The sequence below is a fragment of the Mizuhopecten yessoensis genome, unplaced genomic scaffold (assembly GCF_002113885.1).
Source record: "Mizuhopecten yessoensis strain PY_sf001 unplaced genomic scaffold, ASM211388v2 scaffold2441, whole genome shotgun sequence".
In the NCBI taxonomy this organism is placed as follows: domain Eukaryota; kingdom Metazoa; phylum Mollusca; class Bivalvia; order Pectinida; family Pectinidae; genus Mizuhopecten; species Mizuhopecten yessoensis.
The window spans coordinates 344,528-355,151 of record NW_018404548.1 but is presented as its reverse complement, the minus strand read 5'-3'; the positions used below and the strand labels follow the sequence as shown (position 1 = coordinate 355,151).

The 10,624-nt window shown below is 36.6% G+C and overlaps 1 protein-coding gene across 1 annotated transcript in view; it reads left to right on the top strand.

Annotated features, from left to right (window-relative positions):
• The window catches only part of LOC110446006 (prosaposin-like), a 16,016-nt gene extending 5,829 nt beyond the window's left edge, over positions 1-10,187 (top strand). The window contains exons 3-12 of the mRNA XM_021490935.1: positions 661-729; positions 1,070-1,138; positions 3,959-4,015; positions 4,496-4,573; positions 6,008-6,130; positions 6,960-7,022; positions 7,262-7,321; positions 8,707-8,817; positions 9,752-9,847; positions 10,050-10,187. Coding sequence (XP_021346610.1) covers positions 661-729; positions 1,070-1,138; positions 3,959-4,015; positions 4,496-4,573; positions 6,008-6,130; positions 6,960-7,022; positions 7,262-7,321; positions 8,707-8,817; positions 9,752-9,847; positions 10,050-10,178 — 855 coding nt within the window. The 3' untranslated portion in view covers positions 10,179-10,187. The remainder of the gene's footprint in view (positions 1-660; positions 730-1,069; positions 1,139-3,958; positions 4,016-4,495; positions 4,574-6,007; positions 6,131-6,959; positions 7,023-7,261; positions 7,322-8,706; positions 8,818-9,751; positions 9,848-10,049) is intronic.
• The last annotated feature ends 437 nt before the right edge of the window (positions 10,188-10,624 follow it).

The following is a 10,624-nucleotide window of genomic DNA, read 5'->3' as shown; positions in this document are numbered from 1 at the left end:
AATATTTTATTTATAGAATTTCATAGTTCACTGTTTAGATGTTACTATATGTCACAGTCACCTGCCCATACTGACAAGGTCCAAGTGATATGTGTCACAGCAAGGGTTCAATGGTCAAATCATTGTAGTGCACATACTTGTTTGGACTTTCTGATTGACTCAATATTTGTTTTCTGAAACTTTGTAGTTGGATGTGTCATAACTAGATGACATATAGCTGCTGTACAGTCAGTACCCCAAAGTCAAGGCCACAGCAAGGGATCAAACCATTGTCATGCTTGTCGGGATCTAAATTCTGAATGGCGCAATATTTCTTTTATGAAATTTTATAGATGCATTATTAATGATGGGACGTTATTTCATGTACAATTGCAGGTAATTTTTGAGATCAAGGTAACTGCAAAGAGTTCAATGTCATGTCAATGTAATGCTTTTCTGGGTTGACAAAACTTCATATTAAGGTGTTGCTTGGGCGGAATGTGTGTGGATCCCGGATGGTGTATTGTGTATACAATAATCAGTCCATCATATATTGGACTGTAAAAATCAATGTCAAGGCAAAGGTCAAAGGTCAAATCACTGATCATTGTACAGACAGGAACTTCCAAGTCACACAAAATGCCATAGTTTTATACATTTATTTGTGTAAATTTCTTTCAGAACACACAGTGTGAGATTTGTGAAAAAATGATCAACATGGTTCGTGAGGTACTGAAAACCAAGTCAGTGGTAAGTCTGAACCCTTCCCAAGTAAAAAAAGATCCAAGTCTAAAACAGCTTCACAAATAAACAGTGTGAACATCTTACTGAGACAGTACATACTGTACATTGTAATTATAGCAACTGTGCATTAAAAAAAAAGAAGCTTACATTCATTGTCATTCATTGTTTATCATGATTATTGACATTGTTTTACTTAATTCCTCTATAGAAAATAGTCAGAATAGATTCAACCACCTGTTGATATTTGATGTTTACTTCAAATTCCTACCTATACTTTGTTAGGGATCCTTAGTGTAACTACCTCGTTATGGTGAATCTGTCTGATCAATTGTTTGCCTGTTTGTAGGACGATGTTATATCCTACATCAAGGACCTGTGTGATGTCCTACCATTTAACCAGACCTACAAGACAGAGGTAAGATAAGTAACAGTTTTTATACATTATATTGCAAAATGTACATTGTGATACCGTCTTTATTAATGGGGAGTTTATATTTATATTCTAAACTATACAATGTGATACAGTCTTTATTAATAGGAAGTTTATATTGAAGCAGTCTTTATTAATGGGAAGATTATATTTGTATTGTAAACTATACAATGTGATAGTCTTTATTAATGGGGAGATTATATTGAAGCAGCCTTTATCAATGGGAAAATTATATTTATATTCTAAACTATACAATGTGATACAGTCTTTATTAATGGGGAGATTATATTGAAACAGTCTTTATTAATGCAGGGTTGCCAACCTCTAAGGAGTCCAGTGTGGGAGATCTCCCTCCACTGGGCTTTCTTAAGTGTGAGACTTTTGACGGTGTTGTGGTGTAACGTCTTTTTCAGGTGTTAAGATAACATTTACCTATATATCAAACTAATCCTGGCTTTCACTGATTACTGTAACATCTGCATTGTTGATCTTTTTACTTCAAGATCTTTGCAGGAAATAAAAACAAAACATTTTTTGCAGATATATATTAGATTTTTATTTATCACACAAACAACTTGACATCAGAAATGCAACACATTATAGTCAACGGACTTTCTTGTAACAATTTCTTTCTTGGCTAGAACAGGTACCAGTCACTTTTTCGTTTTGCTGTCAATATTGCTAGTATGGCATGGGATCTTTCATGACCTGTCAAAAAATATAACAGTTCATATTAAAAGCAAGAAATTTACCATAGTAGTATATGAAAAGTTCATTACCATGAAAGATAAACATTTTTTTTTAGCCAGCAGATAATTTGACAGTGAAAAATATTTTCCAATTATTTCTGGCTACTATAGTACAGTATCCAAAGCAACAAACAGACCCTGATCATTTACTTGTACCTTGCTGCGATAACGTAGCTTTCTGAAGACGAGAGATTTTTTTATATATTCATAATATTGCGTCGTCAGAGCTACGAAGCGGTCCTATGCCAACTAATGGAGCAAAATCAAAAGTGTTAATCTGTAAAATTGCATATAATTCACACCTCATATGAGTATAATGTTATCAAAATATTGCATAATTGTTGAAAAAACGAATCCTTACCATGCAAAAACTCTTTTACGAAATTAACAAAGTCTGTATTGGGGGAAAAAAGAGAAACAACCGCCATGACAGATCACGCATGATGTTATCTCAATTATCCTTTCTATATATGGCCTGCATGGCCAAATGTAGTATTACTACTGATGCCGCCATGTTTACTACAGTTTTCATATTGGGTCATGACACCCATATTTGGACGTCTGACCTATATCGGAAGAGAGACAAACTTTCCAACATGGCGGTCAGTTCAGATTTCGACTACGCTTGCTACGTTAACTTGATAATTTAACGACATTTTAGGCAGAGTTTAACTTCAAGTTGTCAACAGATAGCAGGATATCAACAGAAATAGTTCATACTACAACCTTATTTATGGATGTGGACCAATGTGCTTTCAATTAATTCTAATATCGCCCCGGTGTGATTCACACCAGGCTTGCTCCATTACAAGGCATGGGATCGATTTAATATACCCGGCCGGGGAAGAGGAGGCCGGGTATTAATATTAGTACTAACTTGTACCATGTCTGCAATATTCGATTCAATTAATTTGTTGCATGATTATGTATACCTACGTACTACGTCTATCCAACATGTCAAAGCACTTCACAAAACTCGTTATTTTTTTTCATCACATCAGATTAAAAAGGGTTTAGTTGTTCAAGTCTTTGGTGCGTTAACGTTACATCATATTCGCCACTTATACTGCAAAAGTAACTTCAAACTTTTCATCAGTCATTCGTCTGTTCGTGTTTCAAGAATCGTTTTATCTTAATATTTGTGAAGACACGACCTGAAAACAATATTTCCTAATACACGACGCCATTATTAGTAGAACTTTCTTTTCAGCGCGATAGGTATATTCACTATTAAGTTTACGGGTGAAAACAACTAACCTTACGATATTATTTACATTCGTTTCCACCGGATGTAAAGTGACCCCTCGCGTCAGCTCACTTCCAAAGCACAACATTGCAATATGAGTTGTTTCCCTTTGTACGGTCCAAGCTATAAATTGTCGATTTATGGCTTCGCGTGGGATGGAGTGAGACTATTTTCGAATGCGTGATATTTATGGCTCACGTGGCGTGAGACATGTTTTAGCATGAGTAAGGACGTTTTAGCGTGAGTTTTTGTCTCACATCGTGAGAGTTGGCAACCCTGTTAATGGGGAGATTATATTGAAACAGTCTTTATTAATGGGGAGATTATATTTATATTGTAAACTATACAATGTGATACAGTCTTTATTAATGGGAAGTTTATATTGAAACAGTCATTATTAATGGGGAGATTATATTGAAACAGTCTTTATTAATGGGGAGATTATATATTTATATTGTAAACTATACTATGTAACACAGTCTTTATTAATGCGGAGATGGTATACACACTAGTCCAGTTTGGATCAGGAGATATCAGTGCGGAACAGTTCTAAATGTGTGGAAGGTTTTTAACTTAAATATAACATGCAATACCGAAAGTGTTTATGTATATAATTTTTGGTAACTTAGTAAATGCCCAGTCCTACTGAAGTAAATCTATGGCAGTGTTGTGAGTTTGGTAACTTAGTAAATGCCCAGTCCTACTGAAGTGTTGTGAGTAATGAAACTAGAAATGACATTGATATCTATAGCTGACATGAGATGTATAATGTTATGTAAATCTAAGTGTCAACATTGTTCTTCTCTTCAGTGTATCAACATGGTGGACGATGTGGACACAGTGATCAAACTGTTACAGAGCAACATGGTAGGTAGAGAGAAGACACACATACACACAGGATCGCACCTCTATAATTGGCTAATGGATACATTATGCACAAAAATGAATTACATTTCACCCTACAGCTGTTAGAAGAGTTACAGAATACAAGTACAGGTCAAATGAGTACAACATAAAACCATGGTCTACGAAATCCAAGTGTTCAGCTCTTGATGTACCCATCTTCTCTACTATCTGCTGTCTGTAATGCAGATCATTGCATGGGAGTTTTCTCCCTTCTCAATCACTAGAACTTGGTAGCTAATCAGTGCAGGTAAATACAGGTAGAATAATTAAGTATTGAAATAAAAAGTTATCACCTTCGTGTGATAAATCATATTTGTTTATTGTTAGCATGGCGGGATTGTACAATTGATCAGTTCGAAATTTAGACTTGAACTACAAACAATTATGTCCAAACATTATTTGAACACTTGCCTATATAGATACCTGTTTTGCTTTGTACAGACTGCCAAAGCAATGTGTGGAGTGTTCATGCCCTGCAATGGATTTGAAGACAGTGTAAACCATCACAAACAGCCTGAGGTAAGATGATCAGTAACACTACATGGTCTGATGTGGAATTGAAAGTCCTGGTGGTGTGAATATCCTCCAACCCCTACAGTGATAGCTGTTGTTAAATGTTACATTTGTTGTAACAAAGTCACAACATTTAGTCACCAATTGGTGACTTAATGAGCTCTTGATAGCTTTTGTTAAATGTTACGTTTGTTGTAACAAAGTCACAACAATAAGTCACCAATTGGTGACTTAATGAGCTCCTGATAGCTTTTGTTAAATGTTACATTTGTTGTAACAAAGTCACAACATTAAGTCACCAATTGGTGACTTAATGAGCTCTTGATGGGTTTTGTAAATTTTACAGAAAAATGTCATATAAACATCAAATTAAGTGTTGGATGTTACAGTTGTGGGATTGCACAACGTTACACGATGTGCGGTGTGCGCACGATGTGTGCACGGTGTGTGAACGGTGTGTGCACGATGGGCGAACGATAAAAAGCTGGACGATCATTGCTTGCGCACATATGTGCGCACGATGGACGGACGTTGTGCGATAACAATCGTGGTTGGTGTAAATTGAGGAATGCCTTAACAATTTATACGGTTTCGTGTTTAAACATATAAACTTGATGTTTACGTATGTTTCTATATTCTAGCAACATCTATAAACTTATCTTTCTGTCTATACATTCTTATATTTAGAAATTGTGTTTTCTGTGTTTTTAAACAAACTTAATCGACACATGTAAAATTACAACACAATCCCGTATACAGGTAAACATAACCACTTTGTACATGTACCTGGACCGTAGTTTTCTCCCCGCCTGGGGCACTTACGTAACTCGTCGGGTAAGGCCGGGGGTGTGAAAATCCAGGTGAAGGGGAGCTATAGGCAAACGAATGCAAATAACAAATACTATTCATTACGGTCAAACGGTATCGCATATCAGCTCTGTGTGTCAGGCACTGGTCAGGTAAAACTCCGGACACTCATAAAATTGTTATTTACCTGTTCTGTTACCTTGGAGCCAAACCCATTCTTGACAGCCTTACGGTCGCTGTAATACTGTGTAACACGCATTGTGAAATTGTGTAATCTTGATTATTGTGATGAGAAATTACAGATATATACACAGTGTACATTATCGTATACAAGCTTTCCGTATTTTTGTCATTCCGTAATTTTGATCTTCAAATGATACTAAATCGCACAGTTGTGCGGAGAGAATCGCACAACGGGGCGAACGATTGCTAAATCGCACAGTTGTGCGCACCATGTGTGGACGATGTGCGGACGGTGTGTGAACGATGTATGCACGGTGTGCGCACGCTATTTTTGGTGCGTTGTGCGGTCCCACAACTGTATCTTATAAAAAAAACTGGAAATTTACATAACTGTGAAGCATTGCCCTTGATATGTGAATGACAATTGATGAGGGCGTATTGACCTTTCAGACCAATGCTTTAGTCCAGACCCCTTTGGTGGCAGCCACACCTGTCAAGGCTGGCAACATCTGTACGGACTGTGTCAACTTCATGACTGACATCAAAAGTCTTCTTACTGATCCCAACACTGAGGTAGGAACTCACTCTACTAGCCATGTCAGCTGTTCTAGTGTATGCCATTCTAGATATTTACATGTCACAGAGAAACAATATTGGTGTAAGAAAATGGCCACCATAGATGCCATCTTGAAAAAGCTGATGATCAAATTGTTGCACTAATTTTGCTGAAATTAATGGAAATGGTCAATGCATGGTCTTGACCAATTCTTGTTAATTGGAGCTGATTTGAAATTCAATATAGATTCTTTCTTAAAAGTGTACTGTAGTTTAAATTTAAATCCCAAGTGTACCACACTTATTTGTATGAAGTGTAATGAAGGTGATCAGTGTATGGTATCTGTTTATGGTCCAGGCCAATTCTTTTTGAAAGTATTTTGGAAGTGATTTGAAATCCAATATGTATGGCTGACATGGCCTCAATTTTGAAAGACATTTAAAATCAAAAATTAAATTTTAATTAACCAATTTTGTACAAATTTTGCTGGAAGTGATCAATTCATGGTTTCAAACAATTTCTGGTAAATTATGATACTCCATACCAGTCATAATGATGTAAACATTGTTTGGAAGTGCTAGGTTGTAGTGTTTCTTACAATGTATGTTAATCTTTTAACCATTTAATTAGGCCATGCATTTGATGCAAGTATTAGGCCTCTCAGGCCTCTTGTCTACGCTTTGGGGTGAACATTATATCAAAGTTGACCCGAGACATGACTTCACAATAACAATTACATAACATTGAAATTTACTGTAAATGTTTTTAACAACAAATTTCCAACTTTTCTAACTCATTTGATGGCCAGTAACTGTACATGTTAATTGTGTGGTTTTATTTTTACAGAGTCAGCTGATTGGAATGATAAAACAGATTGTGTGTGCCCAGCTTGGCACGGTAGAGTCCATTGTAAGTACCCTTCAGCACTACCAATCATGTTGTCTTGTCCCACAGTATTTGTAACTAGAGTAATACAACCTTTTAATTGTATTAGTGTAACATGGTTCAGCTGCAGTCCCAGTAAGGACAGTAGACGTGACGTCACTTCCATGGCAGCATTGAAACTCTCATTATTGGCTCGGTGAAAAACGGATTTTGAATTTCTGTGATCTTGGTAATGAGAGTTTGTTGTATGTTGAACATTACAGTGTGATGACCTGGTGGATACCTACGTGCCTCAGGGTCTGTCACTGCTCTCCTCCTATGTGGTAAGTTTCTGTTTATAGGCCCAAAGTCGTCAGGGTCTGTCACTGCTCTCCTCCTACGTGGTAAGTTTCTGTTTATAGGACCAAAGTCGTCAGGGTCTGTCTCTGCTCTCCTCCTATGTGGTAAGTTTCTGTTTATAGGACCAAAGTCGTCCGAGTCTGTCATTGGTTGTCTCCTATGTTGAGCGATCAATTACAGGCTCACTTCCTATGAAGTAAGTCGTCGTTGATGGGAAGTCTCCAGACATAATAAAAATGAATAGCTGATATGGTCTGCAACATTGTTTTCAACAGATTCCAAGAAAAATCATCCTTTCTAAACTAGCTGGTTTTTAAATTCAAATAAAAGGAAACTTTGTGGATTAAGAAGACAGTAACTTTAGTATTTCTTTAAAGATTTCAAATTAAGGATCCCTGTACTACCACCAAAAACTGCAGCTGCGCATTGGAAACCTTTTTTTCCAGCATGACTATACCTTTGATAAATCATTTCTGAAAAGAAACCATACCTTGCAGGACTTTTATGAATAATATTGAAGACGTTATAAAACAAAATATAATCAACAGTGTTCTTAGTGAAAAAGAATAGTGGGCCTAGACTGATATTTGAACCCTGGATCTTTTATTGTTATACTGTTGCTAAAACAAATTGAGCTACCTGGTCAATGGAATAGCTCTTGCTCAACTGTGCTACAGCTATATCAAAATTAAGGGGAGATTACTGTGTATATGTAAAAACCACAGTACAGTGGGTCAGGGATCCTTACCACAGTAAAGAGGGTCAGGCATCCTTATCACAGTACAGTGGGTCAAGGATCCTTACCACAGAACAGTGGGTCAGGGATCGTTACCAAAGTAAAGTGGATAAGGCATCTTTACCACAGTACAGTGGGTCAGTCATACTTACCACAGAACAGTGGGTCAGGGATCCTTACCACAGTACAGTGGGTCAGGCATCCTTACCACAGTACAGTGATAGGCATCCTTACCACAGTACAGTGGGTCAAGGATCCTTACCACAGTAAAGTGGGTCAGGCATCCTTACCACAGTACAGTGGGTCAGGCATTCTTACCACAGTACAGTGGGTCAGGCATCCTTACCACAGTACAGTGGATCCCTTTGGGTCAGGGATCCACAAGTTTGTTTGACTGTTGGAGGAGGAAAATTTATTAGAGTAATAATAATGAAGATTTCTAACTTCGAGCGTTTCAATAGAATAAATGGAAATGGAAAAGCTGAATGTAAAATGTTAATATACCAATTATAGCTTTAGTGTAAGTTATCATACAAGGATAGTGTGTTGTGTTTGGACAACAATATCATGACCATGTATATATTTATATACAGATTTCTGTTTTTAAAGACTACAATTACTGTTTATTCACAGGATCCTCAGGTGACATGCAGTGCAGTTGGTTTCTGTACAGGCACAGACACGCAGGAACTTCGAACCAAATTCAGGGACATCAAAACCTTTGTCATGGTTGTCCTGAGAAAGGTAGTTATCATATGAACAGTTAACATACTAAGAAAAATAAACAATTATCAAATATTTACCAGGTTAAGTTTCAGCTGATTTAGCCCAAAGAGCAAAAATGTATATAAAAAGGCCATATTGATTTAAGGGACATCTTCTCAGGAACTAAATGATGAATGTAAACCATATTTGGAGCACTATCAGGTGGCGATGATTTCAAAAAGTATGAATATAGTGGGTCTGAACATGGGTAATTTGGCCGTAGACCACAATGCCAAAATTAGTACAAAGACAGGGAAAGTAACTCCAATTTTTTTTATTTATTTTTGCTTCATGAAGAGTAAAAAATTCAGAAACAAGATCTGAATTAGAAATTTCCGTTATAAACCAGGAATACTGTTAACCTTGAGACATTATAAGCATACTCCTCATAAATGGACAACCATATTTCAACTGAATTTACTACAAAATAGTCTTGGGACCAGAGAATCAATTGCTGTACAAAGAAATGTTGTTGTTCTACAGGTTACTGGAAATGCAATAATATTTTTGATGATAATATTTTGAGATGATTGCTTATATATCCAGGTAAGCAATACAGGACCTCCATAAGGCCTTGTGGTATTTCTTGGCTACATTGAAATCACAATGTTTGGCCTTTGCCTATGCTATGACATTTTTCCATCAGGCTCACTTTTTTTATAAAACGTATTTATTTTCTCATGGTTCTAACAAAGTATTGAGTGTTTTTCAAACCAATTCAAAATTGAGACATTTTCAGTTTCCTCCTGACTTCCAACAGACCAAACTTGATCTAAATGATACTTTCATGGTTTCCTTTAACGTTATCTGTAATTATGCCTTTTGATGGGCCGACATTACATCAGTTGTATACAAGGGTTGTGACCCAAAGCTTTGTAGAATGTACGTGATGGTTGATCTGGTGTACTTACAGATGGGCGTCCATGTTACCACCAATGCATTAGAATGTGATGCCTGTAAGGCAATAACTACCGATGTCAGAAATATGGCCCGTGACCCCACCATGCAGGTAAGTCGCATTTCATGGCGCTATAACTACTATTTAAAGATATACAGCTTCGATTTTGAACAATGTTTCTATTTACATTTATACATTTATGTAGAGAAATACAATTTTGCAGTGTTGAATTTGTAGTGTTTCTATTTAGATAATGTTCAACTTTCTTTAATTCATACAATCGCCTTACTGTGGAAACATTCTCTAATTTCAGAGGAAGGTGGTTGACTTTGTTGAGGTGAATCTGTGTGCTCATCTAGGTGAATTAGCTGAAATGGTAAGCCCATGTTACTCCTTTATATGGGACTCCTTTTATGGTCACCATCATCAGATGGTGCAGTAGGCTGTTCAAATCACCCTTCATACATGGTCCCTCGTCTGGCTGTTCATCCATCTGTAATTCTGTCTGTCCTTAAACAGTTCTTGTTAGCCTTATTTCTGAAAACAAATACTGGAGAGAGCTTTCAAAAATTGTATATGAAGATTTCCGGTATTCCTAAGTTATGCGTATTAAATATTGGGTGTGATTAGAAAACCCAGATGGCCAACAGGCAGCCATCTTTGATTTTGAGTGTTAAAGTTTGATTATTCTGTTTCTTAGAAAGTACTGGAGGGATAACATTTGCCATAATGGCCAAAAAAACAAAAGACATTATGAGGTTTAAGTTTGTGTAGACCTTATACAAGGTTTAAGTTTGTGTAGACCTTATACAAGGTTTAAGTTTGTGTAGACCTTATACAAGGTTTAAGTTTGTGTAGACCTTATACAAGGTTTAAGTTTGTGTAGAC